Source organism: Lipomyces tetrasporus, assembly GCF_029532465.1.
Source record: "Lipomyces tetrasporus strain NRRL Y-64009 chromosome Unknown POJ06scaffold_2, whole genome shotgun sequence".
Lineage (NCBI taxonomy): Eukaryota > Fungi > Ascomycota > Lipomycetes > Lipomycetales > Lipomycetaceae > Lipomyces > Lipomyces tetrasporus.
Genome location: NW_026611597.1, coordinates 1,866,726 through 1,884,240, shown reverse-complemented (window position 1 = coordinate 1,884,240; position 17,515 = coordinate 1,866,726). Strand labels below are relative to the sequence as shown.

The 17,515-nt window shown below is 47.2% G+C and overlaps 6 protein-coding genes across 6 annotated transcripts; 4 read left to right on the top strand and 2 right to left on the bottom strand.

Annotated features, from left to right (window-relative positions):
- Positions 1-357: 357 nt before the first annotated feature.
- Positions 358-1,711, top strand: POJ06DRAFT_299402 (SGF29 tudor-like domain-containing protein; the record flags this gene model as incomplete). Its single annotated transcript, XM_056190682.1, has 5 exons — positions 358-844; positions 906-987; positions 1,035-1,184; positions 1,240-1,374; positions 1,426-1,711. The coding sequence occupies exons 1-5, from the start codon at positions 568-570 to the stop codon at positions 1,709-1,711; spliced, it is 930 nt and encodes a 309-aa protein (XP_056046586.1). The 5' UTR covers positions 358-567.
- Positions 1,712-2,523: 812 nt separating this feature from the next.
- On the bottom strand, positions 2,524-5,871 carry POJ06DRAFT_63896 (fungal-specific transcription factor domain-containing protein). Its single transcript, XM_056191310.1, has 6 exons — positions 5,509-5,871; positions 5,432-5,445; positions 5,275-5,349; positions 5,113-5,224; positions 3,815-5,059; positions 2,524-3,765 (listed from the first exon to the last, which is right to left on the bottom strand). Exons 1-6 carry the CDS (start codon positions 5,773-5,775, stop codon positions 2,635-2,637), a joined length of 2,844 nt encoding a protein of 947 aa, XP_056046585.1. The 5' UTR covers positions 5,776-5,871; the 3' UTR covers positions 2,524-2,634.
- A 2,041-nt stretch (positions 5,872-7,912) lies between these two features.
- POJ06DRAFT_246670 (uncharacterized protein) lies at positions 7,913-10,001 on the top strand. Its single transcript, XM_056186811.1, has 4 exons — positions 7,913-8,133; positions 8,205-8,743; positions 8,796-9,522; positions 9,575-10,001. Exons 1-4 carry the CDS (start codon positions 8,011-8,013, stop codon positions 9,902-9,904), a joined length of 1,719 nt encoding a protein of 572 aa, XP_056046584.1. The 5' UTR covers positions 7,913-8,010; the 3' UTR covers positions 9,905-10,001.
- POJ06DRAFT_63846 (fungal pheromone mating factor STE2 GPCR-domain-containing protein) lies at positions 9,881-11,536 on the bottom strand. Its single transcript, XM_056191309.1, has one exon. The coding sequence runs from the start codon at positions 11,316-11,318 to the stop codon at positions 10,218-10,220; it is 1,101 nt and encodes a 366-aa protein (XP_056046583.1). The 5' UTR covers positions 11,319-11,536; the 3' UTR covers positions 9,881-10,217.
- Positions 11,537-12,628: 1,092 nt separating this feature from the next.
- Positions 12,629-13,988, top strand: POJ06DRAFT_246665 (uncharacterized protein). Its single transcript, XM_056186810.1, has 4 exons — positions 12,629-13,056; positions 13,111-13,135; positions 13,198-13,373; positions 13,510-13,988. The coding sequence occupies exons 1-4, from the start codon at positions 12,850-12,852 to the stop codon at positions 13,813-13,815; spliced, it is 714 nt and encodes a 237-aa protein (XP_056046582.1). The 5' UTR covers positions 12,629-12,849; the 3' UTR covers positions 13,816-13,988.
- An 863-nt stretch (positions 13,989-14,851) lies between these two features.
- Positions 14,852-17,002, top strand: POJ06DRAFT_219346 (major facilitator superfamily domain-containing protein). The gene is made up of 2 exons (XM_056185589.1): positions 14,852-15,601; positions 15,663-17,002. Exons 1-2 carry the CDS (start codon positions 15,132-15,134, stop codon positions 16,843-16,845), a joined length of 1,653 nt encoding a protein of 550 aa, XP_056046581.1. The 5' UTR covers positions 14,852-15,131; the 3' UTR covers positions 16,846-17,002.
- The last annotated feature ends 513 nt before the right edge of the window (positions 17,003-17,515 follow it).

Below are 17,515 nucleotides of genomic sequence, written 5' to 3'. Positions count from 1 at the left end.
AGCCAGTGACATATTACCTTGCTCTCTCAGACTAGCTTGCGGAAAATTGTTTGTAGTTGCACCGAGCTCTCCACTCTAGAGTATTGATGCTGAGTTTCCTAGCCCAGTTGTACGCAAGCGAGTTTTCGACGCATTTACACTAACTGATCCTAAACCCAACGATGGCAAGTGCGATGGAGTTCCAGCGGTGCCGAATGTGTTTACCCGTCCGCGAGTTTGAACATCTAATGCTCAGCAGTTTCTGGGGGCCAAATGTTTAAACTCTATTTGCAAAATTTCTTCAAAAAATGGATGGTCATAGCGGGACATTAAAGCTTGTTGTTTGTAACAAAGTCTGAGTCTAAATGACTGTTAAATGTCCTGGAGTTGGGGGGATCCAACCTCGTATGGGTTCGGGTTGTTTCCGAAGTTCTGGGAGTTTGTCGCAATCTTGTCCTTTCATTGCTCTCATGGAAACGACAGGGTTAGGGTACATCGATTGCGAGATCCACCGTGAGATCATGTATAGTCGATTTCAAACTACGTTGAGTTTCTCTTGGACTTAGCACTGACTTGTCTCGCGTTGTAATGTCGACCAGGATACGCAGTAGACCGACATCATCGCAGTTCACGTCTAGTCAAGGTGGAGGCGTAGATTCCTCCGGTGAACCCGAAGTATGGAACAAAATATGCGTTGAACTGCGGAAACTGCCTGAATTGTCAGCATTGAACGAGAATGCGAAGATCGCGATCTCAAAGTTAGAAGGGGACACAAGACGAGGGCTTGATAACGACGGGGAAGATCAGGACAATGATGGCGGTGATGAAGGAGAGGGGATAGGGATTAAGTTTGAGGACCATGAAGGTGAGAACGACGTCCTTGACAATGCAGTAGGGAATTTCTTTTAGTTGATGTAGAACGGCAGATCCACGAGTACTTTTGACTAAACTCGATCAACTGAAGGAATTATCTCAGAAACAACTTGATTATGCGCAAACAGAGAAAAAGTAGGCTAGATATCTATTGCTTCTAGCGGCGGCTGTTAACGGGCTAGGATTCTGGATCAAGCCAGTGAAGATGTAACAATTCTTACGGCATTAAGGCAGGCTACGGAAATGTCGGTAGCAGATAGCAAGCGAAAGAAACGGAAAGCGGACGAGACCCCCACTATGGAATCACCGAAGAACTTTAAGAAAGCACGAAGGTACGGAGGCACTCTTTTGTTGATGCCAGGATTGTTTCTAACGCTAGCGCAATAGTGGTTCTGCCGCACCAGTGGATGTCCCATCAGTAGGAGCCCAAGTGGCATTCCGACTGAAGAAGCAGAAAGGTGCAGACGTTGAATGGATTCAGTGCGAGATCACCAAGGTTATGGGCGAAGGGAGTAAAATTAGGTAAGCATATTTATTGGACTCCCAAATTCTCATGGTAACCACCGACGACAGATTTGAGGTTCAAGATCCCGAACCTGACGAAAACAATAATCCTGGACAATCGTACAAAGCTGGACCAAAGGATATTATAGTAATTTCAGACTCGTCGACCGACCTGCCGGTGTATCCAATCGGCACTCGTGTACTCGCAAGATACCCCGAGACGACGACGTTCTACAAAGCCGAGGTCATGGGCACGAAACGTGACGGTACCTGTCGCCTCAAATTCGAAGGCGAGGAGGAAGTTGGGAAAGAGACTGAAGTTGAAAGACGGCTGGTTCTGGAGATGCCGAAGTAATAAGTCGAGTAATCTTGTACGATATTACGTATTAAATTGTCATGTAAACCTTCACATACGTTAGTGTGAATATGACAGAGTTAATCTTAATTTGTAAACAATGAAACGCGTACAGTAACGATCCTCAGACGTGTCGTTTCTTCTGTGTTTCGATGTTTATCCCACGCTCAAGGTCGGTAGTAAATTCGCGCACTTGAACACCAATCGGAACAACTACTTCGGTTGATTGCTGACGGATAATGTCATGATTACTTGCCAGCATTTTCAGTTCTGGCTTTAATCTAGATAGTGCATTGATCATTAGCTTTCTTGCACGGTGATACGATAGTGGTCGATTGGGCACTTATATAATTGCGTAATGGGTAGGTACGGGTTCTCTTCAGCCGCGGTTTCACCTCCTGTTCTTTCAAATTGAGACATAATGATAGTAATCGCACGCAATAAAAGAAAGAGTGGCGTGTCCGAAGTATTTCTTGTTATTCCAGGTTGCGGGGTAATAGTTACTGTAATCTATGGAAGCCGCGAACGGCAGTAACATTTCAGCGACGATGCGCAGATATGTTCAATCTCCCCAACACACACGCACAGAACAAATGTTTCACACAGCAGCCTTCTCACGATTTTGGCGTCAGATCCATCCAGAATTCGGAAAAAGGTGTATAAAAGTTAAAAAGTATATTATTGATTTACTTAGGTCGTAACATAATCATCACCAAAAGATTATCGTAAACGCCACAATCCCTAGGATACATACAAATACATCTCGAATATGAATAAATAGATTTTAGAATACAACGCCAGCCGACTTGGCATTCATGAAAATAATGACCCTCTCCGAGCACTTCTCGAGAAGATGGTATCCGATATAAATTCCTTCCGGCTTACGACAATGGCTGCTGATTCTGTTGCTGTTCCTCTAAATTCTACTGTTGATTCTGCTGTGCGAGAATATCGCTCTCGGTCACAATTCCAATCATATACTCTGCCGCATGTTGTGGCGTATAACCTAAGGGCAACTGTTCCGACTGTGAAGCACTGTGCTTGGGTATGACTGCGCCAGGATTGTTAATGCTTCGCTCGAGCCCTTGCTCTGCATACGCCTCGAACGGCTGAGGAGTGTGCTGCGTTGTGACGAGAACACTGCTGTTCTGCGACATCGACCTGTAAACCAGATGATCGAGAGAGTTCTCTTGAAGCAGCCGCTGAGACACCTGTTGTGGCATAGGGTGGGTTGCTTGTGAGAGCTGGGGCGCCTGTGTGCCCAACATGCCCTCTGGTGCAATCATGGGTGCGGATACAGGCTCCATCATGGAGGAGGACGACGACGACTGGACGCCCGGAATATCGTACTCAGGATACATATCCATACTAAACGGTGACGGTTTGTCGGTGTAGTAATACGGGCTTGCGATTGTTCCAGGCCCCTGAGGTTGCGATATCGGAAACAAGGGTGTGTATGATCGTTGTGGCGCAGGCACCGCCCATTGCTGTTGAATATGAGACTCTGAGGACTGATTCGACGAGTCCGATGGAAGCTGAATGTGAGACTCCGAGGACTGATTCGACGAGTCCGATGGAAGCTGAGGTGTTGGTGATTCAAACAGCGAGGGTGACGCTCTATGCAATACTCGGTCTTTGAATCCGAGAATTATGTCGGCGCATCTCTTGGACGTCAAGCTGTCTCTTTCAAACGACTGGAACCACGCAAGACATTTATCCAGGTCGCTGCTAACGTCTTTTTCATTCGGCCAGTCTGGCTTGTAATCTATTAAATGTCCCAGCACGATGGCTGATATCGAACTCATCATGTAATGCGCGACATTCCACCATGGGAGCACTTTGATTAAGCTTCGGGTAAGCTGATGCAGCGTCGGCGACTGACTCAAGTCGGGAAACAGAGACAAAGACCGGTGACCTGCCTGCATGCACAGGACAGCACAACTCCGACCAAACTCCTTAGATTGGGTGGATTCATTTGGAATGTCACCCCGACACAGACATGGTCGGTTAACCATCCGCCTGACATCGTAGTATTGAAGTGTCAAAATTATGCGCTATCTAACGTCAGAGAGGTTTCGAATCGAAAGTAAGAATAGTACTCACCATCCTTAGAAGACTCAAGTCCTCCCCCGCACCGGCGATATCAATATTATGAAAATCAACCGAGAGTTCATCGGTAAGGTTCTCCCTCCACTTATCCAATGTGTGATTCAGCTCCTCAATGATCTGCTGCACCGTGCTCCAGCTCGAGTTGACTATCCCAGGTGCATAGAGTCGATCCATAACTTGTCCCAAAATCTTCGATAACTCCGACTCATGCAAGAAGTACTTGCCTGAAAGTACTGTCGTCTTTGTGACCATATGACCCATGAGTTGCGGTATGAATTCCCAGTTATCCGCCTCCGAATTTGTAGATGGTAGCGGTGCGGTTGTAAGCTGGTCCGAAATCATTGATGGCCTGCCGGTCATGGCGCAGACCATTCGCTCGAAGACGTACAACGCGTTCCAAAGACGCACGCGTACTTCCTTCTGAGGCTCGGTTAGCACATCTCCTTTGATTCGGAGATGCAGACCGATCCCTTGTCCATTGCGAATGGCGAGACCTAGCATCGAGTAACTTCGATTGACATGGCTGGACGCGAAGAGATAAAAGCTTAGGAGAGCAATGTATTGAACATGCTGAACGTCTCCTGGGGTTGCGACGTCCGGCTTCAGGATCTTCGAACGAATATAGTATTGCAAATGATCAAGCTCGTGTCCTTCAAAATCAGCTTTGATATGATGTCCATAGATCGAGGATATGGCAAAAACCAGGTTTAGCAGTGCTAACCACTGAGTAGGGGCTTCGTTGAGATATCCCGCACAGAAAATATCGTACTGATACCGGAATAGAGGCTCGAGGAGAATTGGAAACGAGGGATGAACAGTCTCGAAATAGGAATCTATAAGCTTATCTGCTATGAACCGCGGGGGCATGGAACTGAGATCGACTGACTCGACCGCAAGATCCAAGTCGTCCAAATTGTAAGACGCGGTTTCGATATCGGATATTCGCGGGTGGAAAAATCCCGACTCGAAATCGTTGTCATCCTTTTCAGCATCGTTGGTAACCTCAAAGATCTTCTTGATCCAGTCGATGTCCGACGATTTCCCCAAATAACCTTCGGGACTTGAAATTCCAATTGAATTGATGTCCTCGTCTAAATGATCTACTGACCCGGTCGAGCCAGCTTCGGCAGACACAAGATCCTCGCCAGGGACTTCGGTCTCATCCTCGCGGTTTCCTCCGTCGCCACGCGAGACTTCTTCTCGACTGGTCGGCTCGGTTGTTTCTGCAAACGATTCCCGCTAAATCACTTTGTAAGTTTCTGTTCAATCATACGCGCTGTTCAATTACCTACAACCGAAAACACTCGCGATACAATGTCTTTAATCGGCTGGTCTAACGACGGGGAGATTTGCCTGAATATCGTTTCGTATTGTTGTATTTTGTCACGAAGATTTTGCAATTCCCTATCAATAATTTAGCAAGCCGAATTCATTACGACAGCTTCCTTACTTACTCTCTTGTGCGGTCACGTTTGTTATTAGCATAATGGCACTCTATACCAAAAGCCCTGCAGTGTGAGCACACCGGACTGGACAACCAACCACATTAGCCTACGACATCATCAAGGAGCAATTGAGATCTGATGCGATCACGAAAGATCAGTCACTCACCGCTCACCACTGCACTGGAATTGCAAGTACGAAATCAGCATTGCGGTAAGATGGATACAGAGCAAACATGGTCATACCTTGGTCTTCCGGAGCCGACATGACTCACATGCGTGCGATATGCGCGCGCTCTTCCCTCCTGCCATGTTTCTCTGCCCGGGAGATATACCAGACGGTACGATCGCCGATGCCATGGATTCCATGTAAGGACGTTGTCGGGCGATAGCGACTTTGCCATTTACTTGTGCGGGCCAGCGCTGTGGGTCGGGTGATTTCTGACGCTGTTGCCGATCCGCTGAAGATGGCGGCTCGTTCAATAAAGTTGCTGGGGGGTTAACATTGGACATAGTAGAAAGAATATAGAGAGATATACGAGGGGAGCAGCTTGGTCACGGGGAAGCTATTTATATGTAATTTGTTGTTGATTCGCAAGTGCCGTGCGCGAAGTACGGATGCTATGCGAACAGTGATCCAAAAACGAGAGCCTAACGCTTGTTCGGTTCGGTTGGTAGCTGGCACCACCTGACAGCGCACAGTAGCTATTTGTATCGCCAGAGGAAGTTCGAAAAATGCCATTGTTGAAAGAATATTAGCTCGGTCGTTGGGACGGTGCGCAGAATGACGCAAGGGCGACGATCAGCACCAAATACTGTAGTAAATATTCCAGGGGCAGGCACGTACCTGTACGTTTGGGACATTTCAGTCTGCCACTCAATATGGTTGTATCAGTACACAACGCTGGAACATGTCATTTTCCAAATACTCTTCAATATGACAGGGTTCGATCTCCCGATTTACGCAGGGCCGTATGCGGCAAATAGCGATCGAATAGTCTAGCGACGTCATGCAACCTTCCAAGTTATTCTAGAAGCTTCTTATTGATAATACCAGCCGACATCGAATATCTGGCGGCTACGTGCAGTTCTATTCGAATTATAGACTGCAACATGATCTTGCTATCCTAGGATGCAGCTGTCATTGAAAGCCACTACCTTTTTACCATCTCCCAGCCATGTAGTCAGTCATCATCATAAACTCCATCTGTGAATTCTATCGATTGACAACAGCAAGCTGTTATTCTTTCTCGGACTGGTAGGCACCAGACGCTCACAGAGTGAGGGGTTGTCTGGAACCCATTCCATTTACTCCTCTTTACCATAGATATTTTACGCACACGCCTACCGATTGTCGCCATCCTAAATATCTACTGAATATCATCCCCCCGCGAATCCAGGACGAAGAAGGAACTAGATTGCACAATTGCTGGGTAATGACCGTCCGGACCATCGTGATCGTAACTTTTATGTGCCCGGGTTCAGTGATCGCCTAGTCGCGAGACCTCTGGCAGATTTCACATAAGTTGAGGACCTTTGCTTCCACATGCTTCTGATCAAGCTTCTCCTTGATAAGTATATCCCCGCGTACTACTTGGATGCTATACAAAGTGGTACAATTTCGGGACATTTAGCGGGCACAAGTTACGGGATATCATAAGTCAGACTGGAAGTCAAATTGATAAAGTGAGGACTCGCGGCGCACACAGAAAGGCAAGATTGACCAAAACTGCCCGATTGGATCATCGTAATAATACATAGACTAGTAAACAGAAAAGCCAAACTATATACATCGTGGTCATAAGAGGACCTTACTAAGTCTTAGATAATACCTTCAATACTACATCCGCCCGCTGAAGTCGACTCTCTCACATTACGTCGGCTCCCATTCACTAATAGTAGATCTACGCGCTCGCAAGTAGTCCTGAAGTCACAATTATTTAATGCTATCCTCCCTCAGAGCGCTATTATTTGCTCGCATTGCCTTTTCGTAGCTCTTCTCTATATTGAATATCATGACTTAGTCATACCGTCTCAATCGGAATTATGTCTGTGTAGAGCAAACCTACCTCAGTTGGTTCGAGAAATCGTCATCAGCATCATCGTCGTCCCAGTTCTCCTCCCACAAATGCTCCTTGCCACCAGGAATAGCTATATCAGCCTCGGTATCTGCCCAATCTTCATTACAGATATCAGTTAGCTAGCTGTCGTCCTAACGAACGTAACACGCCATGGTGACGTCACCCAACGTGTAAGGACCCCAGACACAATAAACTCACCTTCAGCTGGAAAATCCTCAAATTCATCATCTTCCTCCAACGTAACCGCAGCAGGCTTCTCCTCTTTGGTAGGGGCAGCGGGTGCATTCGATCCCGCGTCGGTCTTTTCTTGTGGAGCTGCTCCAGACATCTTTGAGCGTAAACTACTGTATTTGCTTATCGAATAGCTACCAAATCGTGATCTTGGACTCGACAATAAATGAGAAGATCGGAATAAGTTGTAGACACTATCAGGTAGCTAGGATTGAGACAAGACATGGAAGTAGCAACTAACGCTGACAGGTTTGTGAGCCGTGCTGTGACTGTGACTGTGATTCTCCACGTGAATTGGAAATTTCGCTGCTTGGTCGAAATTCCCGTCAAATCAATCAACGGCTTCCTAGAGCTCAATTGCAAGGCTCGTCAATTTGGTTAGAAATTTACATTCGATTTTTATTATTTTGCCGGATCAGTGGATCACGCGGAGACAATGTCATCCTCCACATCGCTATGGCAGGAACATGTGGCGGCCGATGGGCGAGTTTATTACTATAATACTCAGACCCGTGAATCTAGCTGGACGAAACCAGACGCGCTGTTAACCCCAAAGGAGGTATGTTTAACCTGGTTTAGTTGTAGCTGTTGCTGCCGTTGATGTTGCGAGGAAATTGCTGACCATCATAGCGCGCTCTAGCTAAGATTCCGTGGAAAGAATACGAGACCCCGGATGGCAGAAAATACTGGCACAATAACGATACGTCAGAGAGCGTATGGCAAATGCCTCCTGCTTACAAGACAGCATTAGAAGAAGCCGAAGAAGAGGAGGAAGCTGCTGCTACTGCGGCGGCTGCTGCTGCCGAGGAAGAAGAACGTCGTCAAGCTGAGGTTCAGAATCACAGGATATTTGGTCAACAAGGTAACTCTTACCAGAACGGTGGCCCAAGGTTTTACAGTAATCCGGAGGAATCATATACGGCGATGCTGAAATCTCATAACATTGATTATACTTGGTCCTGGTCACGCGCTCTAAAGGAACTGGTTACGGACGAGCGCTTTACCGCAATATCTGACGCACAGTCCCGAAAAGCTGTATTTGACAGATATGTTGAGAAATCTCGTAACGAAGCAGGCGAGATTGCTAAAGAGACGCTAGCTCGGCGCCAGAATGATTTCCTCAAAGTTTTGGAGCGGATGGAGACTGTCAAGTCCTACTCGAGATGGAAGTGAGTTTAGTCACATTCTTCCGCTGATGTTATTTAACAGACATGTGTGTAGGACAATCCAGCCAATTCTCGTGGGACGCGCTGAATATCAGTCACTTGAACCTGAACAGGCACATTCAATATTCCTGGACTACGTTACTAAGCTTCGGAATATAGACCGCGAGGTACAAGCCAAATTACGCGACGATGCTCTCGAACTCATGCGCGAATACTTTGAACAGCAGGTCGGCAGCACAATTGATATATTCACTAAATGGCACGATGTAAGAGAGCGCATGAAACACGACACTTATTTGCGGTCTGAGCAGAAAATCGTGAAGGGATTGAACATGCTAGATATATTAAGTGTATATGAGGAGTGCATGAAAGATGTTGAGACACGATTTCTTGACGAGCGGAAAGACGTTAAGCGGACAAAGCGTACTAGTGAGCGGAAAAATCGTGAAGAATTTGTCAAGCTGTTGGAAGGACTTCTCCATGACGGGAAAATTACTGCCGAGGCTAGATGGATGGATATCTACCCATTGATTAAGGATGATGACAGATTTAACAATATTGTTGGCCAGGAGGGCTCTACGCCATTGGATCTGTTCTGGGATATGGTCGAGAAGATCAATAAAGAATTAAGGATCAAACGAGATATCTTATTGGACGTATTGGAAGATAGACACTTCCAATTTACGGATAAGATGACATTTGAAGAATTTGAGAAAGTCCTGGCGACGGATGCGCGTGCTGCAGAAATTGAACAGGCGGTGCATGTGTCATTGTTTGAGAAGGTATGCACTCGTCTATCTTGATAGATGTATAGTCTGCTGAAAAAGATATTAGCAACGATCCCGAGTGCTGCGCAAGCTTGAAGAGGACAGACACCAAGAGGAACGCCGGTTGCGTCGACGGATTGACGCTCTGCGATCGGTAATGAGACATCTCGAGCCGTCAATGACAGGGCAATCGACATGGGAAGAAATTCGAGAGCGGATTAAAGACACTTCGGAATTCCTTGCGGTCGATTCGGAGGAAAACAGGAAACTTGCGTTTGAGAAGCAGTTGGCACGCGTCAAGGAGAAAGAAGAAGGTGGCAGTCATGACCGCGAACGCGAACGTGATCATTATAGAGATCACGAAAAGGATAAGGATCATAAGCAGCCACGAAGCTAAACTCTGTATTATATGTCACTCGGCGTGTAAGAAACCGTCGCAGTTGGGATACGCTGCAATTAGTTTAGAGTGTACTACTGTATAGATAGCGCAGGTAATTTATATTTCTTGCATGTAACCCAACCAAATTACATATACAAAATTGTGAACAAGTCACTGTAAGACAAAGCGATTCACGCAAATACATGTACCTTTCGATTCGCATATACCAAAAGACAATAATATCGACCACGAGGCGTGTAGGGAAATTTATCGCCATGAAGTCCATTCCCGTTTACTGCAGCCGCTCTCTCAACAGCCAACTAGGAAGGAGTTACTCTGCGACTATTGTCCGAGTTACTGTAACAGCAGGTCCCTTGTACTGATATTCTTCCTGTTTCTCGAGATCGATATTCGTCGAGCTGGCTCCAGACGTACTAGTGGTAGTATTGTTCTTAAACATGTATTGGTCGGAGTAGTGTGTACTGCTTGTACCGCCGGACATGTTGACGTTGTTGATATTGCTGCCATTTCCAGACCGGCGAGATGCGCCAATTGCATCATTGGTAGCCGACGCCCATAGTGCTGACAGGGGAAGGGAAAGGACCACTATGAGCGACGGCAAGGCCGAGAGAACGATGCCGCTGTTCGTCGCCAACTCAACAATGGTGATTACAGCTGGAACAATCATGGTCTGCGTAGTCATGATCACAATGACCTGCAGCGGACCAAATTCGGTAAGACCAAGCACGCGGCGCTGACGAATAGCAAGGACTAACTTAAAGCAAAAGATCCCAGAGAAGATGGAAATAGACGCGGCATACAAGGCCTTGGCGGTAGTCCACGCCCACGCAAGATATTGATATTCACCTGCCTGCATAATCTCGCCAATATTCTGGACAATAGCGACCAGCCAGAATGCCATGACAATGACGACCAGAACTGAGCAGCCCGCAGTTATTATTCGCTGTAGCCTGCGGTGAGTATCGAAGACAATCCGAACTTGGAAGAGCAACGAAAGTTCAACGCCGAAAGTGATCAGTAGCTGAAGGAACGCAGTCACAGATGATCGGACTAATGCCTGATACGGAACTTCAGAGTAATCGCCGGAAAAGTAGGCACCGAAGGTGTTGAACGGGCCAAGGACGTAATTGATGTACAGGCCGGCACGTAAGATTACAAGGAAGAGAGATATCTCATTGAGAATGAAGACGGGCGTTCTTCGCTTGTTGGGCTTTGTGAGAAGTGCGAGAATGATAGCAGTAATTGCAGCGGCCCCAATGTGAACTCCAAAGACCGTGCAGGAAATACCGGACTCGCGCATCCACGAATCTATCCAAGTGGCTGATATTGTTGTGTGTGATCCATTAAACATGATCTCCAGTGGCTGGTTGATAGCGGTGTAGTCGGCCGGAGCCTCGTATCCTTGCGACATATTGGCGGCTTTAGATGTGGAGCGAGAGGGAGAGAAATCGGCCGCGACAACTAGCGGTATATGTATTATATGTTACCAGGCATAAAGAGAATAATAGGATATGGATCAGGAGGAGGAGAACAAGGAGAGGTCAACGGACAGCGGAATATATTGAGTACAAAATAAGTGTCAGGCCACCAGCCCTGGACAAGGCATCTCACGAAGTGAGGCTTGCCATCGCCGTGGATACGCAATTAGCGTACTCGCGCAGCAAGAAGATGTGGGGATATGATACAGTCATGCTATTGAATGCGAAAGTTGGTTGATTGACGACAACAATACTAAGCACTCTCATTGTACTCGCACAGCAACACATCTCATCCGACAGAAGCGACCGCTCATTTGCGGCCGCAGTTCGCCTGCAGAACTTAACATTATGACATCAAATATCCCATAATCACAGAAAGCAATAAATTTCCGAAGAGAACTGCGTGATTTGATTAGGGAACAAGAGAGGGTCCTGCTCGGAGTCCAGTAGGTACTCAATCCGTCCGCAACGCTCCGATAGGAACCGAAGCCCTCGCCTAGAGCACGTGAAAGGAACGACGATACAAAACCCGCGCTTCTTTCGTCTTCTTAAATTCTTCAGTCTCTGGTGCTCAAAACTCATTGGATAGCAGCTCTCAAGAATTATTTACAATGTGCATAGTAAGTTGATTGCCACTATCTGCTTACCTCCACATCATACGGCGAACTTCTGTAGGATTCGCGGTGAAGACATGTGACGGTTTGTCGCACAGTAGTATCGCCCAAGAAAGGAGATGTTTGGTCTGCCTGCGTGCAGCTGGCTGTTTGGAATTATGAGACGTTGTGCTTTTACTATTGTTGTCATTCGTCGTCATATTATTCCGTAGTTAGAGCAAGTCTCCTATTATACATTTGGTCGCCCCGATTCTCCGGCTTCACGAGACTGGGTGGCTGGTGTGCCCATAATATATTGCTTTAGCCGAATTACGCTGATATTACATTACATGCCCCCAATACTTCGTCTGTCTCAGATCCGACATTGGCATTCTTCTCTTCTGCTATCGAGCAACCAAGATTCCTGTATCGCAAAGGCCTTTTCGCAATGTTCTATCGCCACCGTTGCTCTAGGTAAAAAGCCATCAAAAAAGACATGGCGTGCAAAAGAGCTTACGGCACGGCATTTCTCTACCACAATGTTGTTAGCTGTTAGATCTCAAGGCGCGACAGATATTCTGACCACGAGTGAGACTAAATGATCCTCAGAGACATTCGGGCTTAGGAACTAATTTTAAAACGTAAGCTGTCCACGGCGAAACGCTCTCTCACGTCGGGTTTGCGCTCTCGCTATAACATGCAACAATCCATTGACACAAGAACCTTAACTATGTAAGCAATGGAGCACGTGCATTCATGAAGGAATCCGGAGATGGTCAATGAGGAATAGTCCTGTTAAGCAGTCTAAACACTCGCTTGCGGACTTAAGTTATTGCCCTCTTTTGCAGTATCGTCAAGCAGGATTGCAGAAATGACGGATCCCAACATGAATGTGCTCTGGTCTATGATTGTTGAACTTTCAACCACCCTCAACGCGAATCGCGAGGCGACGGCACGACTGTTCAGGCTGGCCGAGTCAGTTGCTAATACGTCTACTGTCTCGGTCGGTGCTACTTCGATGACGAATGTATTGGCGGCAGTAGAGCTGCGATCTAAGGTACAGCAATCCAGCGAGCAGGTAGGCTCTTTGACAATTTGTGGTGTTAGTGTCTGATCTAATGACTCTGAATAGACAGACAGTGATGGTAACATCAATGGTATGATATTTGGTCAAAGCGAGCTATTTCTTCGATTTGGACTGACGCGTAGTAACCTACAGCACGTTCCGGTATACTGAATGGTCAGGTTCATGATCCAACCTCAATGGTAGCAGAAAATGAAAGACTGCGGCAGGAAATAAAATACCTGCGTCAAGAGAACGATGATCTGGATCTATTAGTACAGCAATATGACCATACTATTGAGCGGATCATGGAAGGACTGCGTGTATATGCTGTATGTGGTTCGATTTTTTTTTTTTTTTTTTTTTTTTTTTTTAGCGGCAGTCAATATGCTATCGGATCATGAGTTGTTCCTTGTTTTATCCTGCGACCTCATATTCGAAGAAATTTGTTGCTAACTACGGTATTAGACCGACCATTCCCAGAATATATTAGATAGTCACAAGTCGTATGCAGTCAAACTAAGGTCAGAACAAGATCGCTACGACGCGCTGCACACTCTCTACTCGGAACAAGAGCAGCGGATCAAGGCTCTTACGAGCCACCTTCGGAACGCGTATCAATACAGCTGTACGGGATTGCCTGGGAATGATGCCGGCAGTCAAGAAGACGAGTCGGAGCCTATGATGTTGTATCGGTTAATTTACGAGCTGCAAACAGAGAACAAGGGTTTGCGGAAAGCCGCAGGTATCACAGATGCCGACTTGAGCGGATAGAATCAGATTTGTACTATATTTGGCATTGTATTGGAGAGGGGGTTGATGTCGACTAATGCGAGCAGAGCATACAATAACTGTGGTTATATATGTATTTTACTGTCATTGAATAGGTTCTATATATATTTTGTTGATGGCGCAATGGGCTGAAATGAATTTATTAAGTCGCGATTATTTAAATTTAGTTGGACCGAAAAATGAGTCATTTTAACTTCAGAAATGATAAACAGGTTTCTACCCCCGTAAAACTCAAGCTAATGACTCACAAAGTCACACTTGACTGCAGTGGCCTCTCTCGGAGATGCAGCAAGCACGCGTTCCGCGTGTTTATGGCAGCCGCTTGGGAAGAACGCGATTGTTGAGGCCGAGCGGCGGCGCGTTTCGGCTCGGCATACGTCCGCTCCGCGGGAATCAATCGCCGGATCGCCGGATCGCCAACCACTGCGCCAAACTGAGTCTACGTGCGCCATTATCATAGCAAATAGAACCCGCCGCGTGCAAGTCACACTGAACGGACGGTCAGATTACTAAGTCCCGGAGAGATTCGAGTTGATGGCTTACGAAGATCTTGGGGATTGGTTCCAACAATATGGCCGGTGATATCGACCGCCCAGCAGCCGCACCGTACGAAATGCTGGCCGTCACGATGCGAACGTTAGACAATGTGCCGCTTGGGTTCACGATTCTTTTCTAACCAATTCAATCTCCACCATAGCTGTTATGCCCGAATACTAAGGCGCGGCAGACTTACCATTGTGTAGGGCTAATAGGGTCCTGTGTGGGTTCGGCTGAACATTGGTGGCGGCAATACCGTATTTACGACTAACATAAGCGTCGGATAAACTTTCCCATGATCTCCGGCGATTGTTGTCCGAACCTGAGCACAATGGCGGCTAGTCTATGTGGGAGGAAAAGCTATGACCACATCGCCACTTAAGGCAAATGCTAATCATAGTCCCAACCCTGCTCGCTGTCAGCATTATTCGCCGAACCACGTTAGTCTCGTCATGTCAGCCGCCTGCGAGCTCAACGGCCGCACGAGGCTTAATGGCATAATAGTGCGTCTCCGTTGAACTGATTATGTCAAAAAGTCCGGTCGGGCTTATTACTGGCCGTCACATTACTCATCTGACATCATAAGCTGTGTACCCATCTATTGCAACCACTATCTCCTCCTGATGCGCGTGCTGTTACGCGAGATGGTCTGTGATACCAAGGCTTAAATTTATATAAATGCCACCCTCTGCCTTGACCGACAATTCTGTTAGTCTCGCCTTAACACCCCATACCATCCTTACACGCACAGCTTATTGACAATGCTGGACATCGTGCGATACAGTTTCTTTGGCGAGCTGGTGCATTTTGCATCTGGGGGCCGCCTGTTTCAATTCCCTGATCAGCAACCCGGGTTCAAGGTTCCGACAGACGAAGTGCAGTCTATAGCCGATCCGGCCCTGCCATCTCCAGAAGCTGAGAAGTCTGAGAAGCTGTCATCTAAGGACGAAGGATCCTCTACTGGAACAACACATCGACCAGACGATCCAGAGGCTGGTCGAGATGCCAACCTGGTAGACTGGTATGGGCCGGACGATCCCGAGAACCCTCAGAACTGGCCCTTTAGTCGAAAGGTGTTCGTCATGATACAGTTGTGTCTGCTCACCGTCGCGTTATATATGGGATCTTCCATCTACACGCCAGGTGTGGAGCAATTGGTGGAAGACTTTCATATCAGCATCACTGTCGCCTCTATCCCGCTCTGCGTGTATGTTTTCGGATACGGTATTGGGTATGTCAATGTTTTTGGTGACGACATCATATTTGAGTCTAACGTGTTCTGGGCAATACAGTCAAATGCTCTTTGCTCCTTTATCTGAAGTTCCCGCTATCGGCCGTAATTGGGTCTATCTACCTACGATGTTTATCTTTGTAATCCTTCAGATTCCAACTGCGCTGTCAAAGAACATCGGATCGCTAATTGCCCTTCGGTTCATTGCTGGCTTCTTTTCGTCGCCCGCACTGTCTAACGGTGGCGCGTCGATGGGAGACATTATGGCGCCATCGTTTGTCCCCTACGGTATTGCTATTTGGGCCGGAGCTGCAGTCTGTGGACCGGTCCTTGGTCCACTTCTGGGTGGCGTATTCACACAGATCAAGGACTGGAGATGGTCTTTTTGGTGTTTGATGTGGATATCCGGTGCCGCATTTATTGTTTTGCTCTTTTGCTTGCCGGAGACTTTTGGCCCAACTGTGCTCTCGCGTCGCGCTCGTCGCCTGCGGAAGGCCACCGGCAATAAAAACTTAACGACGAAGTCTGAGTTGGAATTTTCGAGTGTGAATACTGGCGTGATGATTCAGGACAATTTGATCCGTCCATTTATCATCTCGTTCTGGGAGCCGGGTGTTCTCATGCTCAACATCTATACTGGGTTTATGTATGCGGTCTTGTATACATGGTTTGAGGCGTTCCCGATCGTTTTCGCCGAGTTGCACCACTTCAATCTAATTCAGAGCGGCCTCTCTTTCTGTGGACTACTGGTCGGTTGCATGATTAGCTGCTCGATTTATTTGTACTTGATTGGACACAAGATCATCCCGTGGCTAATGGCGGGCCATCGCCCCGAGATCTTGTTCAAGATTGCGTTCTATGCAGCTCCTATCCTACCTGTCTCCCTAATCTTCTTCGGCTGGTCGTCTACGGCTAGTGTGCACTGGATTGCTCCAATTATAGCATCGGGCTTGTTTTTGATTGGAGGATACATTATTTTTCAGGTCCTCTTCAACTATCTGGGTATGTCGTATCCCCGGTATCTCGCTTCTGTTTTCGCTGGAAACGGACTCTTCCGGTCAGGTATGGCCGGCGCATTCCCTCTCTTCGCGCGCCAGTTGTTCGTTAAGCTCGGCCCCTCGAAGTTCCCTATCGGATTCGGTACTACTGTGCTGGCCGGTATAGCCGCGGTGCTTGTAATGCTTCCGTTCGTATTTTACCATGCTGGACACCTGATGAGAGCACGGTCGAAATATGCTAATTAATTTGTATCTGGTTTATGGGCTGAGGTTGGGTTATAGGCAAAATATGGAATAGACATGGCATCATGGTTAGACCAAGGTCGTTCTTCGTTAATGTAATAATAATAATTAGACTCTCCTCTAATCTCTTGACCGACTCTGGACATGAATACAAGTATAGTCCTCTTCATGCAAACTACCAGATATTAACTGCACCGTTAACAAGGCATCTTCTCGTTCTCGGCGCGTGACATTTAAATCGTCGTCATATATTCCCGCTGGTGTCCAAGAAATCTAATTCTGGTCTCTATAGATCGCAGGTCGACTGGACAAGCTAACAATTATAAAACGAGCACCCTCGACAGCATTGGGTTCCCGTACGAGAATGAATGTGTTCAATCAACCTGCGTTTCGACCAAGGTCCCGACGGGGCCTTGAGGCTATTCCGATTTGGAGTGCAGGACAAGATCTTTGTTGTCCATGGGCCAGGAATGATTCCCGAGCTTGCCCGCGTCGAAACTAGTCAACGATGGTCTGACATACGGCCAGCCACGAAGCTTGAGAGACTCGGCGGTACGTAGTACAGCCGAGAGCTTGGTCGGGATCGAACGGGTCGCCAGTCACGAAATAGGCGGCTATCCTCTCCGCGACGGGCTAGTTCTTTAGCTGTAAACCCGTTACCCACCTGCCAATT